The sequence below is a fragment of the Rattus norvegicus genome, chromosome 8, assembly GCF_021556685.1.
Source record: "Rattus norvegicus strain SHRSP/BbbUtx chromosome 8, alternate assembly SHRSP_T2T, whole genome shotgun sequence".
NCBI classification, from domain to species: domain Eukaryota; kingdom Metazoa; phylum Chordata; class Mammalia; order Rodentia; family Muridae; genus Rattus; species Rattus norvegicus.
In genome coordinates, this window is record NC_141541.1 from 10,555,877 (window position 1) to 10,582,998 (window position 27,122).

General features: G+C 39.3%; 1 protein-coding gene across 5 annotated transcripts in view; it reads right to left on the bottom strand.

Moving 5' to 3' along the window:
- Dync2h1 (dynein cytoplasmic 2 heavy chain 1) overlaps positions 1–27,122 on the bottom strand; it is a 221,001-nt gene that overhangs the window by 186,210 nt on the left and 7,669 nt on the right. For all 5 annotated transcript variants that reach the window (XR_015626948.1, NM_023024.2, XM_087563631.1 and 2 more), the window contains 19 exon segments: positions 25,699–25,869; positions 25,068–25,203; positions 22,682–22,800; positions 21,153–21,297; positions 19,921–20,153; positions 19,122–19,256; positions 18,903–19,016; positions 18,695–18,806; positions 17,753–17,877; positions 16,377–16,552; positions 13,032–13,227; positions 8,725–8,820; positions 8,027–8,179; positions 7,405–7,503; positions 6,576–6,715; positions 6,238–6,466; positions 5,270–5,397; positions 1,521–1,636; positions 596–723 (listed from right to left, as the gene is read on the bottom strand). Coding sequence is in view for 4 of the 5 variants with exons in the window: in NM_023024.2 (NP_075413.2) it covers positions 596–723; positions 1,521–1,636; positions 5,270–5,397; positions 6,238–6,466; positions 6,576–6,715; positions 7,405–7,503; positions 8,027–8,179; positions 8,725–8,820; positions 13,032–13,227; positions 16,377–16,552; positions 17,753–17,877; positions 18,695–18,806; positions 18,903–19,016; positions 19,122–19,256; positions 19,921–20,153; positions 21,153–21,297; positions 22,682–22,800; positions 25,068–25,203; positions 25,699–25,869 (2,751 nt within the window). In the remaining variant the exon portion in view is untranslated.

A 27,122-nucleotide genomic window follows, 5' to 3' on the forward strand; every position in this document is an offset into this window, starting at 1 on the left:
CCTTTGGCAAAGGTCAGCATCTACATCATCAGAGCCCTGAACGCAGGACAGAAAGGGGGTCTTCATGACAATGGCCCCAGAGACAGAAGTCAGGTACACTATACTTACTGAAAGAGGACTGGAAGCACGACAGTGACTTTTTTACCTTTTCTAAGCAGTTTACAAACTGCCTGAGTCTTCTTACTCTGAACCAAGCTTTAGTCATTGAAATGTCCTGCCAATGCTGCCTTGCTCCTTTTGCCAATCTTGCCTCTCATCTCTGTGAACTCTCCCACTGTATGTCTCTTCTAACTCTGTTCTAACATGATATTCACACCCTAAGGTTCCAGTTCTGAAGACAAGATTGGATTGCTTACTCTACCGTTATTCTAATACACGAGATCTTAAAGGCTGCAAATACCTCTACAAGGAATAAAAAGTACTGCTGGTCCACTTCTATACCATGAGTCCAATCACAGCTGCCCAGTTGGACGACATTACACGGACCTCTTTATAATGTTGAGATTACATAGGTCTAAATAATCACATAAAATACCTAATTTATACATCTCTAGAAAGTAAAGATGAAAATAATTGCTTTGTTTTGCATTCTCACCTCTGGCCTCCGATCCTGCAGGTTACTATACTGTAAATTTGTATCTCCTATTTCTTCCACAGATTGAGGTATAACTGTTAAGACCTTCATAGCCTCAGTAACAAATGTATCAATTTCATGTATATGAGCTGAAAAAGACGGTTACTATTATCATTACCAAAAAAGCTGTTACATGATGACTAAATGAAGAACCCTCAGAAGTAAGAGTGCCTTGGTGTAAAGAACGTTACAGTCAATCACTTGCCTTTAGGTAACAAACGTTTGAAATGCAGAATTTTTCCCATTAGAGTTTAGTTGTTTTATATTGTACTTAAAATTTTTTGAAAGGGAGCAGAAGAAATAGCGCAGCAGTTCAGAGCACTGACTGCTCTTCCAGAACACCAGGGTTCAGTTCCCAGCAACCACACGGAAGCTCACAACCATCGGTAACTCCACTTCTTAGGAACAACTCACTTTTCTGATCTCCATGGGCAACAGATACACATACAGGGAAAGCACTCTGCACATCTTTAAAAAAACTAATGAAACTTCCAGGAAAAGGAAAAAAAACTGAAAGGTGATCAATCCTAGCTATTGTTATTAAGAATCAGAAACATTTCCAGTCTTCTAAATAGTGTTGCAATATCTCAACTTACCATTTGAAGAAATAAAGATAAATATATGACATCAATATTATTATTGTTCTCAAATACATGCAACAAATTAATTACTAGTGCTAATTCAAATAATAAAACAATCTGGAATTTTTATACTGTTTAAGAATGAATAAGAATTTTCCTACTTTCTTCAAATTATTATTTTAAGTAAATTTTTCAAGATATTCTAGCTCAATTTTAAGCTGTAACTGAGATTTTTGTTTTATAACTACAGAAGCCATGGTTCTACAAACAAAACACAGTAAGAGTGAAACTGAAAAGGCCTTTACTCTGGATGGACTTCTTCAGAGAAAGCACAAGCAGATCAAATAACTTCTGGATGAGGTCATCGATCACAGTCTTCACAGGGCTGCAGTTGATGTTGAGACAGTCCACCTTGACAGCACTGAGCAGGCCAATGAACATGGGATTCTCTGGTTATTATTTATGAGTGTAGAACACATTTCAACAAGTGCATCAATATGTGACCATAATCTTTAAGAACATACACAATAGATTTTTTTAAAAAAGTCTTCTATATACAAGTTAAGTTTACAGTAAGTCCATTTAGCACTGATTTTCTTTGTTTGACTGTTTCTCTTTTCTCTTTTTTTTTTTCTTTTTTGACAAGGTCTCCCAGTCAGGCCTCGAACTTACAATCCTCCTGCCTCAGCCTCCTGAACGCTAGAATTATAGGCATGAATCCCCAAATCTAGCTTAAAATAACAATTCTCCCAAGATCAGCTGAGATTGGGCGTGTTCAGGGGGTTCAGGGTAGTATGGTCGTAGACAACATTCTTAATCATGGAATATATTTATCTTTAAAATTTATGAATGACTGAAACACCAGTAATACATATATTTACATATAAGTTCTAATTGTCTCAATATATAGCAATTTCATATTTATGAATTATATTAATTATCATGTAGCCAACATATAAGGGTATGAAAACAAATATAGACTGAATACAGAATGAATATAGATTAAAGTACTAAACAAGAAAGCCAGGCAGTGCTATTTTACACCTTTAAAATTGGCAAAAATAAAAGTTAATTTTAAATTAATCCTCAGCTTGAGGCAAAGCGGGACTCCATAAATGCTGGTGAGAGTATAAAAATCCACACTACAGCAGGCACAGCAGTGCTCACTCGCATACCAGCACTTGCAAAGTAGAGGGACGAGGACCCAGAGTTTGTGCTCAACCTCACTACAAAGGGAGCGCAAGGTTAGTTCAGCATATGCAATCTCAAAAAGAAAAAAAATCAAATTTTATAAAAAGGAATTTAGTCATCTTACAATTTTTCAGAGATATATTTTTCTGCGCAGTGGTAATACACACTTTTAACTGCAGCACTCAGAAGGGAGAGATAAGTGGATATCTGAATCTGAGCCCAGCCTACTTTTCAGGGTGTACTCCAGGACAGCTAGGGCTACACAGAGAAACCCTGAAACCCTGAACTGAAACAAAACAAAAACAAAAAAACAAACAAAAAAAAATAAAACAAAAAGAGAGCTATATATTATCTTAAAAAATTTATCTTTACAGTTTGGATATTTTTGTTCACTTGGGTGTTTTGACTTGAGACAAGGTATCTTCGGCTGTTGCTGGCCTTGGTAACTTTATGTGGTACTGGCCTTGATCCTCCCATCTCTACTGCTTATGCTGAGATTAGGGGCATGAGCCATCAGGTCTTACCTTTTAAGTTTATTCTAACATGGATCTTGGAGAAGAACCTCCAACCTTACTAAACCAGCATAGTTCCCAACTATCTTCTAAATTTACCCTTATAATCACAGGTAAGCATAACTCTCACGCCTCATCAAGGACCTTTTCTTTGCCACAGAAGGAACCACACACAGCTAGTCAAAGTGCAGAGCTGTGGAACCCAGTGGACGCATCAACAATACAACTCCCACAACCAAAGTTCATGGTCATTGCAGAAGTGGGAGGAAAGACTGTTAAGAGTCAGGGGACTAGGGAGTTTGCTGTGAGACTGTGTCTTTCAGTAAAGTCAGAAACTACACCTACGAAGGCTTACCAACATGGCTGCCTAACATGAGCTAAACGTGGACAACAGCAATAGACATGACAAAATGGACAAGGAAAGCATACAAGGCCTCAACCCTACAAAGAACTACGGGCAACTAAGTAACACCAAGAGTGGGAGAAACAGTCTTGTCCAGTGAAGAGCACGCCAATTATTATCTAATACCAATTGCTCAGCCCTGAAAACACACAAATAACATTGTACAGACTGAGAAGGTTGTACTTACTTAGGAAATACACATACACCACCACCACCTCCACCACCACCACCACCACCACCACCAACAACAACAACTAAAGAAAAAAGAGGCTATGAATTTCAAAGAGAGCAATGAAGGGCATGTGGGAAGGTTAGGAGAAAATAACGTGGGTAAATTTTATAATCACCAAACAAAATAATTTTAAAAATAAAAATAAAAGTTTAAGAAATTTTCTTTTTAGTTTCATATGGCCTGGCTATCTTCAAATCTCTCAACAGCCAAGAAGAGCACTGATTCTTGATTCTCCTTTGCCTCTCCTTCCCAACTGCTGGGAATACAGACCTATGTCACCACACCCAGTCTTAAAGAAATGTTTACCCCAGATGCCAAAGCATTATTAAAGTATTAACTGTAAAAACTTAGAAACAAGCCAAGTACATTAACTCGTGGTGCTGGTGGCACATGTTTATAGTCCCAGGTATTCAAGAGCATAAGGCAGGAGACAGCTAATTCCAAGACAGACTGTATAGTTTAATGAGAACAGGTCTCAAAATAAAAAGTAAGAATGACTGGGGAGTAGCTCAGAGGAAGAGCAATTACCTAGCATGTATAAGGTACTGGGTTTACTCCTCTGTACAATAAAAATAAACAGGTAGGTAGACAGGTAGACAGACATGATAGCTAACTATTTCTACATCTTAAAAGCTTGCCATATCCTAACCAAACTTTCCCTGACTTTGTCCCAAATCAGGACAGGGGTCAATACCTTCTGAATCCCTACACTTTCTTTGTTCAGCGTCTAATGCAGAATATACTCCATTCAGCATTAACAACTTTTAATTAACAACATTTGAAAACATAGTCTGTACCAGTAATATATAGGCAAATTACTCCATATAATCCTTAAAAGTATTAGTGTCTTTGTAAGTATCTTTAAAGTAGAAGAAACTGAGGTTTGTAATTTAAATTTATGCCACAGCTGAGCATCTGCTGAGCCAGCTGACTACAGACCTCGCTCACTAAGCCCTCAGCAGACGTGGCGTCCTCCTCAAACACACTGCTGCACTACCACAGGAAGCACCCGCATCTCAGCTATCTCTTCATCTTGCCTGTATTTATGTGAAGTTCTTTGTGTTATAAATGCTCAGCCCATCTTAATCAAAGGAAGACTAAGTTATAAAAGGGGATGCTGTCTTCCACAAAGTCCACATTCCTTCTCATGGAATTCGCTGTCAAACCTCCGGTGGCAGGGCATACCTTGTCAGAGCTGGGTTATGAACTTCCTCTCAGGGGCTTATGTCCACTTTGACAGCCTAAATTTTCTCTGTGCTGCATCTCTCAGGCCACTTGGAAGGAAGCAGCATAACCAGAGTAGAGATAAATAGCAGGAGTTTTCTGTTCTGTGGAGGGCTCTCTAAATACAGCTTGACTGTCTTAAACATTAGCTCCCCACCATTGGCTGAATGGGGCCTCTCCTCCAGTCTATTCTACACAACCACATCTCAGCACTGGACCTCTGTCATCCCTTGCACTGTCTGACCAGAGAGTAGTTGGAATTTGTCAGTTGAGATCGACAGGAAGAACTAAGGTGGCAGGATTAACAAGGTAATCTTTTCATTTTGTTTTATTTGTTGTTTTTGTTTCTTTGAGACAGGGTCTCACTATGTAGCTCTGGCTGTTCTGGAACCAGGCTGGCCTCAAACTCACAGAGATCCACCTGACTCAAAGAGGTACCCTTACTAGCCATATCAAACTACTGTTTTACATAAACACACCAACTTCTCATACCTGGGAAGCCGTTCAACTTCTTTCCCTTTTATTTTCAATGCTTTAAAATTTTTCTCCCAATCATGGACAGTAGAAAGGTTCTTTTCGACCAGAGCTTCCATGTCGACCTGTCCAATCACAACCCATTCCTAAGGAAGAAAACTGCATTAAGAAAAGGGAACTACCATATAAGCTGACACTGCAAAGAGAGGCTCTACTGACTAAGATCAACAAAGTGAGGAAAATAAACTGTTTTAGAATCTTTTCTCAGATTCGATGTATATAAACGCAAAGGGAGAAGCATTTCTCCCAAGGAGAGCCTCCAAGTGTCCAGACCACTTGCCAATCCTGAACTCTAAATTACAGACATCTTCAGTGCAAGGACAGCTGAGGAACAGAGCAAATTCCTGACCTATGACCTTATCCAGCACAAATGAGCACTAAGATGAGAGCCTGTACCTGTATTCTAACTCAGAAACAGTCACAATGAAACATCCCATCACAGTGACGTTTTAAACAGGAATGGGTGGTGTACACTGTGCTGCCTAAACTATACAGCCCAGATGTACGCCACCTAGGCTGTGCAAACACACTCCACATCCCCACAAAAACTGCACCACCTAGTGACTGATTTCGCAGAATGTACACACGTTGTTAGCACATCTTTAAGTCACCTGAATGAAGTTAGCATGAGTATTCTCCCTCAAAATACATTTTCTTCAGAATTAAAACTGACATAAATATCACATTACATTCCAAGCTGATATACACATTTAAAAGAAAAAAGAACTAGTTTCTCAAACTTCATAAAGTCTAAATTGCCTATTAACCTCTCTCCCTTTGCAACATGAACCTAGACTAAGAGTCTAGCAAGCTGCTTCCCTGGTTTTGACACATTTTGAGTCTATTTCATCACAGAAAAAATTCTCATTTTACACTTACCAAATCAGGAAATTTCTGATAAGGGTAGAAATGTGCAGGCTCTGTACCTTATGTTGGTGCAATACAGCTGAAAGTCTTCTAAACAGGTCTTCTGCTTTGCTGTAAATAGTCAGAAATCCACTTGCATTTCTGTCAATCATGACAGAAAATATTGATTCATCTCCAGCCTCGCCCACACCCTTAAACTGATTCGGAATTCCGATGAACCTCTTCATTTCTCTGTAATATTTAGCCCGGATTTCTTCAAAAGGGGGTCTAAACTGTAACCTTCCCTGTCTGAAAAACAGAGTGAATGTCACTCTAAATCATCTTGAATTATTTTACTTAGAATATAAATTATTAGAGGTTTAACTTGGAAATGAAATGTGGATTTCAGAGCCTTTACTTGTAGGTTAAGTCGACGTTTATTTCTGGCAGGTTCTCGTTCAGTGCCTCCAGACCCATCTGATACTGATGCTCCAGAGCCTTGTACAGCTGGTGGTTCCAGTGCTGCCGCCACGCACGCATGTCACTGGGTTGGAAGCCCTGAAATGTCATTTAGCACCAATTTTCAGATCGAAAAGGTAAATGACTTTTTTACTTTTGATTTTCAAGCTATATAAAGCACACTTTCCAGCTTAGTGCTTGTTCTAAATATACACGACTCTAATTGCCATTTTAGTAAAAGTACTTATAAAACATTTGATATGAAAATCTCACAGCTAAAATATTACACAAAAAGCTCACCAAAATTAAAAACTCAGGCAGAATGAAGTTTTTATTTGAAGCTGGTTTCACAATGCTCTACTACGTGAATTCTTTTGTATTTTTTCAATGTTCTCAAAAAGTACTACTCTCCATTTCCTGATTCCTAAATAATTCATTGAATATTTTAAAAATAAGAAATTTAAATTGGATAGCTAAAAATAGTTGGATTTTGATGTTGTTGTTTGCTTCCACATAAGCTTTAAGAGCAAACAATAAATTCATAAGCACCAAATCAGGAAAACTACAAACTAACCAGGGACTCAGCCCTCTGTAAGGCACACAGAAGCTTACTTTTATATAGTTCACACAAATTCACTGTGATTTACAGCATTTGTATGTGTGTCATAGAACTAGAGAATTGTATATTCATTAGGGGTACCAAGAGGTATTCATGACTTTGTATGCACTTGTTACTGAGTCATGCATCCAGATTCCCAAAAGATAGTCACAAAGCACAACCCACGCACCTGCGCGGCCACACTCGCTAAGCCAGTTCTCAGCTCCTGCAGCCCATCCTTCCAACGCTGCTGCTGCCGAAGTAGATCAATATTCATAAGAATGACCACCTGTTCAAATAATGTGCAACAGTCTCAGAGCCTGTTAGAACATGGCAGCCTTCCAGTGATGCAGCCACCTTAATCAAGGGACAAAGTACCACTCATCCCATGCTATCTGCCATCCTGTGATGCACTGACAAGAGCAAACCCTCACTCTCACTTTCAGCCAACATGCACAGAAGTATCAAGCCTGTGAAGGACTGGAAGGGAGGGAGGAAGGGGGGGGGGGAGTCACACACACTCAAGTACTAAATGCAGAGAGAAAAGAAGGGCTCTGTCCTAGGGGAGAATAGAGACTCTGCTGGCCAAGTTGCAAGCCTCAAATACTGTCAGTTTTGTGCTATTGATACCATACTCCAGCTAGATAGGTTGTAAACACCAGAGCAAGTTATGGAAAGGGAAAACATAAATTTTTTTTTTACAACTTCAAATCTCTAATTACTTCACAAGAAAAACTGCTATTATATACTAATACTAATTATTTTTGTTCAGTTCCATTTACAGTATGATAAATTCTATAAACAAAATATACCTTTTCACAAAACGTAGTATGCCACTTTCTTAGCCTTCGATTCTCAGTGGCAAGTCGCTCAGCAGCATTTTGGAGTTTCTGGATGTAGCCTTCTAGTTCTTTAGGATTGTCCCAAGTAATCTGTGACTTGCCTCCGCTCCCTGCCTTTGAATTCTACAGTATAATAAACAGTAGTATTCAGATACAATGCTTTTTCCAGGAAGGTTTAATTTTCTGTTCAAAACCCAATTATTCTTAACACTGACCTCTATGAGGATTAAAAGTAAGTATACATTTCAAAAAATCTGCAGTCACATGTACCATGTAGTCTAAAACCTACTGTGAAGTTTTCCAATTTCCTATAGACGTTTAAATAAACAAAAAAGCAAAGTCATGAGTTAAAAGTCTGAAGATGGCTTAAAGAAAAACAACACAAGCCCTCAAGCACTCTGTACACCAGGATTTCCAACTCAGAAGATACGAATGCAATAGCATGAGAGCAGTGGACACATAGGAATGCAAACCCACTACCAGAGTAACGGGAGGCGTTCTAATCACTCCTATCTGCAGTGGGGACTCACTCACTAAGAGTGAAGGAAACCACTGCAGACAAAATGAAGTCATGTGCACTCCCACAGTGGCTGTGAAATTGAAGGATGAACTAAAAACTGGTCCACAACCTCCCTATTTGTATCATAAAGCATGAGACGCTCACTTACTTTAATTATCTGTTCAAATGCTAAGGCAGACTGCAGCATCATTGGCCTCTGACTCTGAATCATCTGTTGATCAATAGAATTGTAAAAATGTGCCACCTACAAAAATATAAGTCCAATTAGCAGTAAAAAGACATTGTGTGTTTAGCATGTTTCCTTTATTTTTTTTTTTCCAGAGCTGGGGACCGAACCCAGGGCCTTCCGGTTGCTAGGCAAGCGCTCTACCACTGAGCTAAATCCCCAACCCCTTTATTTTTGTTCAAATCGTAATACTTTTCCTCAACCCTAAAACCAAACAGAAATAGTTTTTCATCTCCAGATCAGAATTTATGAATCAATATGCCCAATCAACACATATATTTTGAGGTCCTACAGTTTATCAAGTCATGTCTAAGACTGTTCAAACAGACAATAAAATGTATTCTCTAGGATCAAGTTCACCGCATCAGGATAAAAGGAACTCAGTGCTAAGAAGGGGCTTAGTGCTAAAGGACTGGATTTCCTCCTCCTGCACCTCTCAGAAAGCATTTGACAGCTCAGTAGTACCTAACACATTCCCTGTCCATGGTTCACACCAAAAACTGGACTTCTCTTCATCTTTTCTCTCAAATTCCACATCAGCAAAAACCTACACATTCAATATATACCTTCATTCCAACCACGTTTTCCTACCTCTATCCCCTCCTCTAATCCATGTGCTAATCTCTTGGTAAGACCAGGGCAGGGAACGAGCTTCTGAAGTTATTGGCTATCCACGTGATATTGGCTATGCTCCCCACACATGTGCTCCCTGTTACTCTGGGAAAATGGAGGAGTCGCTGAAACAGCTGTCCTCTTGCTCCTTGGGGCTCATGTTCCTACATGCCGAATAGATGAGAGGAGCTGAATGTCGTAGTTCAGTACCATCCATCTCTCTCTTGTACTCATCAAGAAGCATATATAACTTGCAGTTTCCTGAGTGACAGCAAAATTAGCACAATTCCTGTTCGGAAGGCCCATCCTCACCATGACACATCTTACCAACCTTAGCACGTGATTCTTTCCTGGACATCTTTCACGTTTGCTCTTACAGGAGGCACTTTAGAGTATGAAAGCTCCTCAAAAGGATGAAAAGAGACCTACTATATGACCGACATACTGCTCCTGTGCAAATATGCAGAGAACTGCATACCTTAGTACAAAGATACACCGTGCTCTATTCTATTCAAAAGAGCTAGAACTGTCATCAGCCTAGGTGTCTATCAACTGATGAATGATAACAAAAATGTGCTATTTATATACATGGGATTCTATTCAGCTATAAAATGTGTAGGAAAATAGATGGAACCAAAAAATACCATACCAAGTGAAGAACTTAGGTCCAAAAAGGCAAATATCACATGTTCTCTCTCATATACAGACCGTAGCTTCAAACTGTTAGATCTATGTGTTTAACTTAAGAATATGCAAAAAGGTCAGGAAAGAAGAAATAAACTGAGGTGGGGGTAGGCAGCTTACTGACAGGAGACAGTAGTTGGGGAGGGGACAAGGGGCTAAGGGTTTAGCTAGAGATGTATGGCAGACAAATAAGAGAGAAAGATGTAGGGAATGAAAAAATTCAAAACTAAAGATGTAGGAAAAATCCTTCTAGGAGAGCTGGGATGACAGTTCAGTAGTTAAAAGCATGGGCAGTTGTTTCAGAGGACCTGGTTCAGTCCCATCACCCACATGGCAAGCCCATCTATAATTCTAGTTCTAGAGGATAGAACGCTCTCTTCTGGCCTCTGCAGGTACTTGGTACAGATATACATATAGGAAAAATAACTGTAAAAAAATAAAATAATTTTTTAAATCCGTATAGAAACACTACTTTGTAAGCTAAATGAAAATGATTTTTTTTTCAAAAAAGGAATTGGGACAATGGCACCCTGCATGGCTTAAGAATGCAGAAGAAATGGTTATTCTCTACAAACCTCAGTACCAAGTATGCTACACTGCTGCAGGATACTGGTCAGAAGGGCCGAAGGCCTCTAGGATGGAACAGGTCCCTGAGACACTCTGGGTGTCCGCCTTAACGAGAGCATGGGTGCACACGCTTCGGTTGCAGTACACACAGAGATCAATATAGAAAAGGTCAAGAATCCTCCTCCCTAACGACATGAGTGATATACGGGCTAGAGGGGGAAAATAACATAAATAGTCTGGGATGGTTTGAAGGGAAACGGCCCCATAGTCTCATATGTTTTACATGCTTATTACACAGTTGATGCTCCAGTGCCAAGCTTGTCTGCTTCCTGCCATGATGATCATGGACTAACGCTCTGAAACTATAAGCCCCAATTAAATCCTCTCTTTTGTTGCAAGGATGGAGGGCAGATATGAAGGAACAGGGAGATGACTGAGATTGGAATGATATAAAGTTTAAAAAATGCATTCTTTTGTAAGAGTTGCCTTGGTCATGGTATCTCATCATAGCAATAGGACCGTAACTAAGACACGCTCTTACTGACCACTGGACCTTCCTACTCTATAGCGACCTGCCGGGCAAATGTTCCCATTGGAACAATAGTGGCAAGACTGTTACAGGGTAACCAACAACTTTCTGATTGGAGTTAAGACCTATCAAAATGGCTGGGAATGTCATAGGCTCCAGCAGTGAGAGAAAAATCTACAGTTAATGAATGATGAACTAAATGTTAGTTTTCAACTGCTTTCTAAATATTTATCTTGATAACCACCAATAGTGTAGCTCTCAAACTTGGTCAGGAAAGCTTCTTTTTGTAGTGGGCAGCAGTTAATACGAAGAGTCAGAATTACTCAAAAAGCTGAACACAGTGACTATTAGGTACTCAACCCTCAGTGAAGCGTTTCTATCAACCTTGTGCCCAAGGCTACCTAACAGACCTGGTGGAGGAAGAGGTGGAAAAACTAAGGGAGGGAGATGGTGCTGTGTAATGCTGACTTCTGGACACGGAAGGGCATGGCCCTCATGGGCTCTCAGCAGCTGTATTACTATATAAGATCAAGGTATCATTCCAACATTGATGGGAAAGGCGCTCACAGGACCTCACCCAAGCAGGGAAATTATTGGCAGTTGAAGGCTGCTGTGATAGTGAGAGTCACTTTTTAAGGCTGTGGCTTCTGGTGAGTCAGCCACTAAGTGCAGGGCTCCATGCCCATGCATATATGAGCAGCACTAATAGAACTCAATGAGTTAAGAGGGAAAGAAGGTGGAAGTGGGTATTTTGGGGGATCCAGGTGAAGAGGGAGAGGGCAACAGCAGCAGGTATGATCAAGATACACTGTACACATGGATAAAACTGTCAAAAAATAAAGAAAAATTATTTTTTAAAAAACAAAGTTGCTCTGGAAGTGGTGGCACACACTGTAAACGAAGGTGGTAGAGGCAGGCTAATTAATTAATTAAAAATCAAGTGGGGCGGGGCTGGGGATTTAGCTCAGTGGTTAGAGCGCTTACCTAGGAAGCACAAGGCCCTGGGTTCGGTCCCCAGCTCCGAAAAAAAGAACCAAAAAAAAAAAAAAAAAAAAAATCAAGTGGGGCTTAGTAGAAAATCTTTAAAGCAATGGCAATATATGCTCTTAAAAGGAATTGTAGGGCCTCTCCCACCCCTGCTCTCCTTTTTGCTCCCTAGTCATGTGTGGCTTTAACCCACCCGTGCTCCTACAATGTGCTGCCTCAGTATTGGCCCAAAAGAAAGAGACCAATTGATCATGGGCTGAAACTTCCAAATCTGTGAGCCAAAATAGACTTCCTCTTTCTAAGCTGATTCTCTGAAGCCATTTAGGACAGTGGCCAAGCATGCTAAAGAGTGTAGGCAGAGAAGGAGGTCAGAGCCACAGAATGATCTGGAACCTGATCCAAGAAGTAGACAACTAGGTAAAAGTGTTGTTTTAAACAGGCAAGCAACAGCAATGGTACAAGTAATAAACCAATGCCAATAACCTGGGAATCCTCTATAAATATCTGCAAGGTAAGCAGAGGACGCTTATTAGAAGTTCCTTTAAGACCCTTACAATGGAATAAGAAAAAGAAAAGAAAGAAAAGAGTGGGGGAGTTAGGAAGGGAAGGAGAAAGAATAATTTGGTATTTTTCCAAATGATTTCAGAATGAAAATTAATGATAATATTAAGGTTAAAAAAATCCTATAGATTCAAAACAGATTTTAATTTAATCATTTATCAAAGTGTAAACTCACAAGTTAATAATCAATTACAGTAGCATAAAAAATTAAAAGTAAAAACTAAAGCTCATAACATAGTCTAAGTTAGTATAATAAGCAAGAACAAAAGCATCTTCAAAGATATCATACTTGCTTAAGAATGATCGCTTGCTTGCAGAACTTCTGAGCAACATTTGCAACCTGCTGTATTTTGGCAGGAATGACAAAGCCCAGGGCAGAAAGCTGACGGACTTCTCTCAGAAGAATCACCAGGCGATCAGAATAATGAACTTTTAATGCCCCATCATTAGGATCCAATTCCATTATTCGGCTGTTGGCCTCAATACTGTAAGAGGGAGGTGGGAGGGATCTTTGAAGCTTCATTGTTGCATGTTGTGATAAAAAACACATTTTGTTCAACTTTTCCATAAACCTAACAGTTTAAACAAACTAACTTTCTAATCCAGGCTTTCTAACTCTGTTCCTCCTGCTTACTCTTCAAAAGAAAATTATATATTTGTGTTGTTATCAATCATTTCTTATACAATCAGAGTTACTTTGAAAAAGGAACTTGTTTGAAAAAACACACAGAGCCTGCAAAGGACTTTAACTCTGCAGTCAGGGCTGGTTTTACCTGCTGTAGAGATTTGGGCTCCTACGGTGTGCTCTGATGGTGTGGATGGTATGGATGCCATATGCTAACTGCCTCAACAACTTCCCCCTAGAAACTGAAGCTAACAGATTCTACTGTGCGGTTGTCTTTTAAATTCGGCTGGGACACTGTAAAAGAAGCTCTTCCCATGTTTTCTTACCACACAGACTTTGATAACAAACTGCAATATATATCATTACATAAATGAGGACTTTATGAATCAGGAAAATCCACCCTTGCACTGTTAGCTAAGAACCAAGATTGACACACAAGAAGGGTCTGACTTCCAATGGGGCCCAGGATGGCTGTGGCCTGCTTACGTCTTCCATGGTTTTAGTAATGGATCAACAACTAAATCAAATTGTAAGAGCAAAGACACTCAAACGTTTGAATCCTTTACTCTTTCAATTTGCCCTTTCTTGTATTAAGACTCTAATAATAAAACTGCTTTGGGGTTTTCAAATCCATGTGAACTATAAAAAACACTTATCATCATAAAGTAGACATTATTTTCACTTATTATGGTCTACATTATGTTCTTTCAAATCATTTTCAAAATTAAGAAAATTCACAAGTGTTAAAAAGTAATCAGGAAAGCAAGGAGCAAATACTTTCTGCTTACTTACTATCACCTCCAGTAAACTATGACAAATGAAGAAGTTAAATGGAACAAAAAGATCCAGTGTTCCTGTATATATTCCTAAGCATAACAACACTACAATAGAACTCTTTTTGCCTTCTTCAAAAAAGTTTGCATATACCAGGACTTTAAATGATGTCTTCAGAGGCACTCTGGTGACTGCAAAGACTAGAAAAGTTTATACCACTCACTCCAAAAAAAAAAAAAAAAAAAAAGAAAGAAAAAGAAAAAAGAAAAAGGAAATCAAGGTTGGAAAAGATTCAGCAGGCTCATTAGCAGACCTTAGATCTCTGACCCACTCACCACTTATAGAGCAAACCACAACAGGATCTGCATAACAAAGTTTCAAACCTAGCTACAGTTCTGGAAGATGGGGGCGAGAACATATCTTTTATATTTTGCTCCATGTAGGAAGAAAGGAGTCAAATTACCCAAAATGTCAGTCACTGTACCATAGAACCTCTCGGTTCCTCTAATCTTCCTCGTGAGCCAGAACTGTAGTCAGAGAAATGCACTGTATTTCCAATTTAAGAGTGCATTTGGATTGATTACCCTTCTACAGAGAGTAGGGGAGGAATAAAGAACTTCATGCTATGACAGTTTCTTTAAAAAAAAAAAAAACATTGTGGTCGCATACACAAGAATTTGAAACTAACCCCCAGGACAATATATGAATACTCCATCTGCTGGGGGGAAAGAGGAAGGCTGAAAGAATAGCTCAGATGTAAAATGCATGCACAAGGCATGAAGTGAGTCCCAGTAAGAGGAGACGTGGCAAGTGTCTAAAGTAGACATAATAATACACTGTGGAAAACTGACTGCAGGTTCAAAGGAATGTGGATTTTTTTCTTAGTCATATCCCAATAAGTTGCTATGAAAACAATGGTAACTAATAAAATACTAAATAAAATTAAGTAAATACTTGCCAAAGGCTTACTTAGGACTTAGAGTGTCATGAGAAAATACCTTTTTCTTTTTTTTTTTTTTTTTTTCCGGGGCTGGGGACCGAACCCAGGACCTTGCACTTCCTAGGTAAGTGCTCTACCACTGAGCCAAATCCCCAACCCCGAAAATACCTTTTTCTTAAAGGGTTTAAAAGTAACTGCAATTTAAAGTGCTTATGCATTCAATTGTAATGTAAAAATAATAGAAAAATGTATGAGACATTTTTCATAGAAAAATCATGAGAGAAGGAATACCTAATTCTCAGAGAAGAATCTGCAGTCCCAAGGAATAAATATGAGGCTAGAGAGAGCAGGCTGGCAGCTTCGTGTGTAGAGTCACAGCTGCCGACTTCAGGGACTTACAGTATACTCAGGGCCAGGCCCTGCTCTCCTAGGGGACCCAAGTTCAGTTCCCAACAATGAAATCAAAGCTTCCTCTAACTCTAGTGATCTGACACCCTTCTTGCCTCTGAGGGCAATGAGTACACATGTGACATTCCCACATATACACATAAAAATAATCAAGACAATCTTTAAAATGAAATCTTTAAAATAAAAAAAAAATGTTTTAAGTGCAACAACTCATAAACAAGCAGCAGCAGTCCATAGAGAAGAGCTTTTTCCATCGTCCTGCACAGATTACTAACACACGGGTTTGTGCTTATGTAGGATGATGTCATGCAGGTGAGGCAGGCACAAGATACAACGAGGCCTGTCACTGGACGAGAAAAAAGTTTGAGGGAAGAGGAGGAGACTGGAGGAAGGAGGAGAGGCCTCGGAGAGAACATGGACACTAATGCTAAGATTCCACTCTGCACATTTACAGGTTGTTATGAATGTTCTTAAGGGGTGGATGTGTACACAGCTTTGTATGTTTAGGTGGGCAATTATATCTTACCAATTGGATCAGAGGTTATTGTGCTGTGTGTTCTTTCATGTGGTGAATTAAGTTTAAGAGAGTGTGTGGCGGCTGGGAGACTAAGCCGCCATGGAGTTGGGATGTGTGTTTATGGCATGGGAACCTGCCTTGGGAACTAGATAGGTGGAGAGATTGCTGATGGCTCAGACAGAAGCCATCGGCAGTGTGATATGGGATGGAGCAGAGCAGGTGAGACGCTTTGCTGACTGAGATTAAGATATCTATGAGATATCTTGGGGCGCTGTGGTGCCAGACCTAGTGGGGGATGAAAGCCAGCATTTTATTTTTACAATTTTACAGCAGCATGCTTACACTGCAGTGTGCAGTACACAGTACTTACCACAAACCTGACCTGGAGTCAGACAACCCTGACTGGACTTCTCTTGACCAGTCATCAAACTGTTCTTGTTCATAGAGCTTGAACTGGTCCAAGAGGTCTTCAGCACTTCGATGAAAAGATCGAAATCCTGACAAGTCAGACAAAAGCGCTTCTGCAATCTTGATAGTATCGTCTACCTTTAAAAAGTCAAAGGACAAAAATAAGCATTAATGCTAGCTTAATTTCAGCTTTTAAAATAAGGAAGTCCTTTCTCTGACTTGAGACTCAAAAATTAAATTCTTTCATTTATAAACAAGGGAAAAAAGCTTTTCGATAAGGAATAAACATATCACCCTCTAATTGTCTTCTGAATCATACAACCTCAGAACAATAAATCCCAAGAGGACAGCCCACACAAGGTAGAATACAAAGAGTTAAAGGAAGGGAGGCAGACCAAGCAAGAGCTGGACCCATTCCTATTCAGAGCATTACACTACTCTTAACCATACTCAGAACAATGCTAGCCATTCGCTATAGACTTTAATAGTTCAAACAAGAACAGGCAGAGGTGAATGTCAGCTAAGCCATTCATATATCAGCTAAAACTCTCTCTCTATATATATATATAGAGAGAGAGGGGGGGGGGGAGTAAGTCCAAAAGAGTGTGAGGTTAACTTGAATAACATTATCATGCAAATATGTCTGATTACCTTTCTCCTTTCCTTTAAATTCTGATGTGATTTTAGTGATATAAAATACTTGCAGTTAGACTTCCACACCACAAAGACATCCAAAGTATGTATTTAAATCTAGTATCAAAGACACAGTCCCCACAGATGCTTTCAAAGGCTCTGAGTGACACGTGACAAACTCCTCTATATTTAAAACAAATAGAACCAGAAACTCGACACATATGTTCTTAAACTTCTTTACATTTCAATGAAAATGAGATGTCATGATCTGAAGATACCCTGCACCCTACTAGATTAGGTATTTAAACACATGGTCCCCAGATGAAGGCACTGTTTTGGGGAACTGTAGTGTCCTTTTGACATGGAGCCTAACCATCAGTGTAAAACCACGGGGTAGGAATAAAGTCACAACTTAGCAAGGTTTTGCACCCAGCTGTCTGATTCCTGATCTGCCAAGATATCATGCCATAAGCTACAGCCAGCAGACATGGAACTACAAGCAACCAGACTGCTCATCATGAAAGCCTGTGAGACAAAGTTAAATCCCTCTTCCCTACAGCTGCTTCTTTAGGTCACAACAAGGAGAAATGAACTGTACGGCAGGGAAGGAAAACAGTATTTTCACAAAAGCTTTAGGGTCCCTGTCACATACCTTAATTTAGTACATTTTGAATGTTCACCGTTCAACTACATTAAAACAAGTACCTTCAATTCCAACTGACGAACCCAAACAATATTATTCACAACTTCTGAGAGATTTTTGCCAGAAAGTGGTCCAGATGCATCACCGGGAATTCCTCGGCACCGATTCTCAAAGTCCAATCGAAAATCTGTATCATTCAAATCAAATAAATAACTCAGAAGCAGTATATTACAAGCCTTATTGGAAACGCTGTGGACCTTGGTCCTCCACTGCACCACAGAGCCCTGGAGTGTATAAGAGATCGCTGTCTACATGACACGGGTCAGAAATCAACAGGAATGCAGGCTTGGGTTATTACCACACCTTAATTGATGTGGAAAGAAACACGCAGGGGAAGGGAATGCTGAACTGTGTAGGGCAGAAAAGCAGGCTGAGCATGAGCACGTATGCATCGGTTTCCCTCTGACTATGGAGATAACAGGAGCAGGAGTTCCAAGGCCTGCTCTTGGCCTCCCCGCAGAGATGGAGCAACTTGAACTGTCAGTGACAGTAACTCTTTCCTTTCTTAACTTGCACTTTAGCATGACTAAAGGAAAAGAAACGAACATAACACATTATGTAAGATACAGAAAAAACAATCTGCTAATTTAAACAAATCGAGGGGCTCACAAGGTGGCTTGGCAGTTAAAAGCACTAGCTGTTTTCAATTTTCAGACCTACATAGCGGATTGTAACTGCCTGTAACAGTTCCAGGGGTATGACACCCTCTTCTGGCCTCCATGGTAACCAAGGATGCGCACAGTACACAAACATACATGCAGGAAAGTCATGAACAGAAATAATTTTTAAAAAATAAAAATAAATCTATCATTTATATCATAAATAAATCTGTGTGTCAAAAAGATGTTTTAACATAGTTTTTTAATCCTAAACCATAGCATGAAAGAAATATCCATCTATAAAACATTTCTCAAGAAAACATGGTTACATCTGATGAACTTTACCTTTAGCTGAATCCCCAAGTCTTGCCAGTAAAGTCTCTCTCTCTAACATCAGTTCTTTGCTTATGGTGGGACGCTTCACCAATTCTTTGTATTTTAGAAATGCTTGGAGAAGCTAACAGGTAGACAAAGTACATGTTTATCTTAATTCAACCACATACATTAAAATAGCTTATGAAAAAAATGACAGTAAAATCTTTCAATATTTTACCTGCTGTGGACTATCTTGAATTTCTGAAATATAATTCTTTAATTTCCCTGCTATTTTCTGCTCTGCTGGTGCAATGATCTTCTCATACTGAGACACTGCAGCTTTCCATAAAGGCTAAACAAATTAATTACACTGTTAGACCATGAGATTCTACAGAGTGACCTTTAAAAGTTGAGAACTCAACAGGAACTAGAAGACATAAACACATATAGACTCCACCTCAGTATAAGGATTGTACTGCACAGGGTTCACGCCAGTAAAAGGTTCAAACACTCGAGACAGGCATACAATTCTCTCCTCACTGGCAGGTAAAAAATACAAGAGCTTCTCATGAATTGTTCGAATAGCCAAGACCTAAAAGGGAATATATTAAAACATAAAATGTATTAAACTAAAATAACTATGTAAGTTGGACTAAAATCTAAGGAGTTTCTTTATACACATTTCTTTACAGTAGCTTCTGAAATATGAACAAAATTGAAAGTATCTCACTCTTTTATGCATGTTTGCAATATTCCATACCAAAAAAAAATTTAATTGTGTTTCTCTTAAGCAAGGGGTGGACTTATCTCTGCAATCTCCCATTCTGCCTTTCCTTTGAAGCTAAGTATGTAGTATTTTATGAAAGCTCGTAGCTGGAGTAAATGAGAAACTGAGCTATTTCCACTGAGCACACCTTTAAAGAGAGCCAAGCTTTGAAGCAATGTTAGTAGCCATGAGAAAGCCTGAGAGATCCCACACAGGGAAAACTGTTACATCTTTTACAACAAAGAACAAAACAGCATTGCACAACTGGCTTGTTAGCACTCATGTCCCTAAGAAAAATAAGAACTAGGACTTAGCACCCACTATGCACCTTGCACTACACTAGAGCATGCCAGGACTTGTCTCATATGACATTAATTCCTATGTTCCCTCAAACCATAAATCATTTCTTTTACACATGTTCATCAGTTGTAAAATGCCTTCATAGACAGTGAAAAGACACTTCCACTTAAAGACAAGATCAAACTGGTACCTCCTCCAGCCGTTTGCCCAGTCTGTCAAGAGTTTCTGGGAAATACTTCTCACTTTTCCATGGATGAGGGACATAGCGCTGCCAGACCTGGCCTGTGAGGTGACTGCAGACTATCACCCACTGTTCACAAATGGAAATGCCAGCTTTAAGGTTTTCTTTCACGAGATAATAAGGGTCTTCCCACAGTTTCAAGCTTCCCAGCTTTTTCTGAACAAACCTTCCAAATGAACCACCTAGTAAAACATAAAGCAAGATTGTATGGATTTTTTTCACAGAATTATAACATATACTTAGGAAAAATTAACATGTACAATAACAACCACAACATACCACCTCCCCACCCTTAGATGACCATTCTCAGTAACTGTCTTTATAAATCTACATGTACACACAGATCATTCTTGGTAACCATTTTTATAAATATATATGTGCACACAGACCACTCTCAGTAACCATTTTTATAAATATATATGTGCACAGACAATTCTCAGGAACTGTCTTTATAAATATATGTGTACACACAGACATTAGCTTGCGTTCTTCTTCAGTCACATACTGCACCAAAACACATGTGTGTTTGAGCCGACTGCATGGAAGAAGCAAACATAAGCAATTCCAAATTGTTGTCTGCCTGGACTTAGAACAAAAAGAGCTGCAACACGCCCCTGCCATGAGCTTATCTCATGTTTTAAGGCGAATCATTAAAAGGATATTTTCTAAGTCAAATATATAACACTGGGATATTAACCAGTGTGCTTTTCAAAAACTTTTAGTTCATTTGAAAATATTGTAAAATGAGCATATGAGGTATGCTGGAGAAACAGACTGGCAGTTAAGAATGCTCACTGCTCCATCAGAGGACCTAAGTTCAGACCCCAACACCCAAGTCAGGTGACTCACAAACGCCTGTAACTCCTCCAGCCCGATGGATAAGAAACCCTCTTCTTGTCTCTGTAGGTATGAACTTGGTTCTATTAGTGATCAAAGTATTTCACATCTATGAACTAAACCAACTATAAGCAAAAATGTATGCAAATCTATGTGAATTATTAAGAGTTACTTTCAATAGCAAGTATTATATTACTAAATATTTTAAGAAAAAACTTCAGGAAAATGAGGGAAGGAAGGGAGAGAGGGAGGGAGGGAGAAGGGAGGGAAGGAAGTGAGGGAGGGAGGGAGGGAGGAGAGGAGAGGAGTTTGCACAGTTCCCAGAGCTCACCCCTCCCCTGTACCTATGACATCCAGCAGATGCAGCATGCGTGACTCGGGGTAATGATCATGCTCTGTCTGTCGCCACACATCATCTACAACATCCCGAGTTGTCTCCACCAAGTCAACAACTTCTAGCAAGGACAGACTGTCCAAGTTATAAAATTCCTGAAAGGAAAAATGCATTCATGTTGAAGCTCGGTTACACTTGTGTGTTAAGTAATGTTCTCTGCTCAACTGCTATAAATCTAATTTCCTCTCCCTTTTTCTAACTTTTTACAAATACCCAAATAAACATAAATATCAAAAAAGGTTGAAAAATAATACTAAAAAGACTGTTCATTTATTCATGCCCTTAGCTGAGTTTTCTTTAAACTGGGCTGCTTTAGCTCCACATACACACTTCCTACTATAATTCAAATGTTCTTTATTCAGTCACGTCTGCACTGTGTAATGTGTTGGCTAACAGTAAGAGCAACACAAACTCATTATTCTGTATTTCATCAATGTCACCAAAACAAGCTTTATCATACTTCAAACACACCATTACCATGATACCATTGCAACTGGCAGGAAGGGTCAGTCGTAACGGAATCTACCACACAAGCTTCCTGGAGCTTGAGCCCTAGGACCAATGCAAAGGTACAAGGAGAAAACTGGACCCATGTGTGCCAAGGCACACTTGCCCATACACACACATTATCACACACACAGACCACAATAGTAAACACTGAAATACCAGTAAAAAGCAAAAACAATACCACTGATGAAATAATTGTGGAAACAAATATAAAACTGCTTTGTTCTGAATAGAGTACAATCATACTTAATCACTTACTAAATCCCAAAGCACATTCAGCAAGGGGTAATCAAACAGGCAGAGAGATATCATATTTTAAATTACTTTGAAATACTACTTTAAATCATTCCATCAAAATATATTATCTATATAAGTAAGTCTGTTAGTATACTGGGTTTCTGTGCATTCGGTAAATGCACGTAATGTATATGTGTGTTTATATATGTGTGGAAGTGAGCACTTGTGCTGTAATGTGGAGACCAAAGGTCAATATTGTATAAATGTCTCTATCCTACTCCATCTTTTTTCTTTCCTTTGACACTGGGCCTCTCAAAGAAACTCCAGCTCTTTATTAGACTAGGTGACTAGCGGGCAAGCACCCACACCCCTTCTGTCACCAACACTAGCACTAAACTCATAGAGACATACAGATCCAAACTCAAGAGCCTCATGCTTGCATAAAAAGCACTTTACCCAAAGAGTTACCTGCCAGCTCTTGGATTTTTGTTTTTCTCCTAGTTCTTTCAGAAAACTGTGTTTGGTTTTCAGAAAAATTGCGTCCTAGAGATTGGAATTTACTGTTTTCATTTTCATATTTAATATTTTAAACATAAACCTTAAGTAAAATCTAGAGTTTATTAAACTATGTATGTTACTTCCAACTGTCAAGTAGGTTTTAAAAAATACATGAAAAGTGAACCCTAAGGCCTATTTACAAGAAGCCAAATATACAAAACTCTGCGAGTCACATACCCTTGCAATTGTTTCAAATAATTCCTTAAAATAACTGGCTCTTTCTTTACTAATCTGTTTGCTCCCACGATGAGCTTGTTCTATCCAAAACTGGAATTCATCACTTGGTGTGAGAATACCTAAAAAAGTTCAGAAAAACAATTCAGCAAATAAAGGAAAGAGGAAGGGAGTAGCATTGCTCGATTCACCTGCTGGCTAGGGCTGGTCCGGAAGATGGACGGAAAAAGACCTTACAACCCTTATCAGCAGCAAATTCTCACTTAAGTCTTAGAAACACTAACTGCCCCTAATTTACTGTCAGGTCCAATTCACGGAGTCTGATTCTGAGTGATTCTTACCTGCTTTTGTAAACCATTCTTAACAGACTGTCTATCATTCAGTCTGTGAATCTGGGCCAACATAATACCATCCTTGCTTGTAAATTCCATCAAATGAGAATTATAATCACTGAGCGTTTCCAACTTAATTTGAAAGTATAAGCAAAGAGTTTTATTGTTAAATTCTCTTTCAAATATCCCAATGAACTAGATAATTTCTATGTGCTTAATCATATGCTAAGTACTATTCATTAGGGTTAAGTCTTAAAAAGCAGCTACTTGACTGAGCAAACGTAATTTGTGATTCCAATATTTTTAAATTATTTGTATGTTATAAATTTCATTTAGTCTCAAGTAGGAACTTATCTATTCCCACAATAAAATTATAAATAGTATCAAATAAAATATATATTTCCTATTATCTTCATATGAATTATAAGATATATAGTCTATTTTCCTCACAGGGTACAGAGCCAGCCATCTTCATCTGGTTTCCTTTCTTGTTTTGTAAACAATACCCCTTCTGTGCTCGCTTGGTGCCACAGTTTTTCCATGTTTATGATGTAAAGGAGTCTTAAAGCACAGTGGCAGGCATACAAGTATGAGACAACTCACGTTCTTCACAAAGAAAGTACTGGGCAGGCGAGTCTCATTCAAGGCACCTGTTAGAGGATAACCACTGTATTTTCAACTTCTATAAACTACTGAGTGCTAAAAAGAACATTTTCTTCTCCAAACCCATAAAATCTATTCATTATTTAAAAGCTTATATTCATAGAAGATCCAAAAGCACGGAAAAAATCTGCAAAGACATACAGCTGTTTGCTAATGTGTTAATGACATGATCACTTTATACTTTGAGTTCACTACAGATGGGGTCCTAATAAGATTACTACTGCTGAAGTTTAAAACAGAGACTGAAGGAACGGCCATTCAGAGCCTGCCCCATATGTGGCCCATACATATACAGCCACCAAACTAGATCAGATGGATGAAGCAAAGAAGTGCAGGCCGACAGGAGCTGGATGTAGATCTCTCCTGAGAGACACACAGCCAGAATACAGCAAACACAGAGGCGAATGCCAGCAGCAAACCACTGAACTGAGAACGGGACCCCCGTTGAAGGAATCAGAGAAAGGACTGGAAGAGCTTGAAGGAGCTTGAGACCCCATATGAACAACAATGCCAACCAACCAGAGCTTCCAGGGACTAAGCCACTACCCAAAGACTATACATGGACTGACCCTGGGCTCCAACCTCATAGGTAGCAATGAATAGCCTAGTAAGAGCACCAGTGGAAGGGGAAGCCCTGAGTCCTGCCAAGGCTGGACCCCCAGTGAACGAGATTGTTGGGGGGAGGGCAGTAATGGGGGAAGGATGGGGAGGGGAACACCCATATAGAAGGGGAGGGGGAGGGGTTAGGAGGATGTGGGCCTAGAAACCGGGAAAGGTAATAACATTTGAAATGTAAATAAGAAATACCCAATTTAATAAAGATAGGGGGAAAAGGATTACTGCTGCTGTACTGAAACACCATGGTCAAAGCAACTTAGGAATCAAAGGGTTTCTTTGGTTCATTAAGACGTCAGGATAGGAAGTGGAACAGGGCAGGGGCTGATGCAGAGGCCATGGAGGAGTGCTGCTTTACTGGCCTACTCCACATGGCTGTTCCACCCGCTTCTTTATAGAACCCAAGACTCTATTTCAGGGATGGCACCATCACTGATGGGCTGCAGGGCCCTCCCCACTCCTCCATCAGTTAGTAATCAAAATGGCTTGTCTACAGCCTGATCTTATGAAGGCATTTTCTCAATTGAAGGTCCCTCCTCTCAGACTGATTATATTATAAAATTATTTCAAGGTCCACAAATATGGCTCCAATGGTAAAAGGTGCTTGCCACTAATATTGACAACCTGAGTTCGATCCTAGTATTCCAAAAGCTGGAAGGAGAGACCTGCATCTCACAGACTGTCCTTTGACCTCTACAGGTGTACACACACACACACACACAAACACACACACACACACACAGAGCTCTGAAAGTAACCCATAATCTATTGCCATATACCTCTAGTATCGTCTTCCTTAAGTTTCAGCTTGGGTAAGTTAGTATCTGATTTTCGTAGGACTACACCCAATCCAGCTTCTAGTTCACTCAAAAGATTCTGAAGTTTAGGATCAAAGTTTCTGCTCCATTCCTGGTCCTAAATAAAAAAACAGGCAAGAGCGGCTATTGGTCAAAGCATTGCCAGTCAAGCTTGCTTAAAAAACGGTCTAGAAAATAAGTCCACAAACCTTTACTTCATTGAAAGTCTGCTTCAACTTCCATTTCAACAGCTAAAATTTTCTAAAAGTCATTTAGTACAGCTATTTAAGAGTTAATGTAAGTTGCATTTCATAGTTTTATCCATTATTCTTCAACAAAGCCTAAAGTAACATTAGAAGTTTGACACTACCACCAACACCACAAATTTGTTTTCAATAAATAAACTAAAACACATTAAGCAGTAAATATAATAATATGTATGTCCATTTCTTTACTGACCAAAATACTCGGGGTTGGGGATTTAGCTCAGCGGTAGAGCGCTTGCCTAGCAAGCGCAAGGCCCTGGGTTCGGTCCCCAGCTCCGGAAAAAACAAAAACAAAAACAAACAAACAAAAACAAAATACTCATACAAATCCAGAGCTCCGCACTCACCTTCAGCAACATGGGTGCAAACACCTGCCGCACTGCTTGGTAAAGGGAGTTGATAGGCGATTCCAGCATAGAGGAAACAAGAATGTTGGTATGCAGATTGCCATCTGTAATTACTTCTGGTCGGAGCTTGAAAAACACCAGCACTTTGTCTTTTGTGTCATCAAAATCAATCTAAAGGAATAAACACAAGATCTATGTCTTCTTCATAAAACTTAGAATTTGAAAGAAATAAATGTTGCATTGACATGTTGTATCACTACAATTATACCTGCTTGGACAAAAATAGTTAAATCCCACATATTCAAACCAATCACTCTGCTTCACAATGATTGCCTGGTTAAAAACTAATTCCTGCTTAACATGTGATTACCATAAACCTACACTACTAAGTTTTTGAGGGCATAAAACCCTATGTATTGTTGACACTCCCAGATAGCTGATCTAATAAGTCACACTCAGTAATACTACAGAGCACTCCTCATACACAATGGTATGTACTTCCCTACTGCCCCCAAGGTATACACCTATACATATAAACCTTGTCACCTAAGGGGGAAAAAAAGCATTTAAAATTTTTAAAAGGTGCCTTTAAATTTACACATGTATTTAAAACTGCCAAAATCAATGAGTCTATCTCCTGAGATTATCTTTCCTGTAGCCAAAACTGTTTGTAGAGCTTGAACATCAACTTAGTATTTGAAATGGTACAGAGGCTGGATTAGCTGCACATGCCTGTTAGCTCAGTTAGGATAAGACTAAAGGATGACATGGTCAACGACAATCTGTACTAGGAAGCTGGACGGTCTCAAACGTAAATAAATATCCAAAAGGTGAAATAAGCTGACTTCACAGGAATGTAGTAAATCAATACTAAAGATGTCAGTTTATAGTAATCAATTTAGTAGCCAAAAAGTATGTTCAAAAGATTTTTTTTCCTCTTTCCTTTTCCCAGAAAGCCAATAAATTAAAGGCTTATGAATCTTACTATCCTTACAGATATTTTATGTGACTTTGATCCTAATTTTTAAAATAATTTATCACCAGAAAGCAGCAGACACTTTACTGTCAAATTGTCATCTTTTACGAGGATGAAAATATGTGAAATTCAAGGACTAGTGTTTATCAAGTTTGAAAACAACAGCATACTCAGTTATGCAGCATATTGTGTTAGCACTACACTGGTCAAGCTTCAGTTCAAAGGACGCGGAGAACAAAGACGTCTTAAAGTAAACAGTTTTGCAGTCAAATCGCTAAAGGCTCAGAGTTTATGGCCAGCCTGGAAGAGCCAGACTGAAAAGAGCCGAGATGCCTACCGTTCCTATTCAGATGGACATGGAAACTCCTACTTTTCGGTGAGCTCTCTACCACCAAAGCATGAACAGCTTGAGCCCCAGGGCTCCTGAGAAACGCTGAGCTTCTTTAAG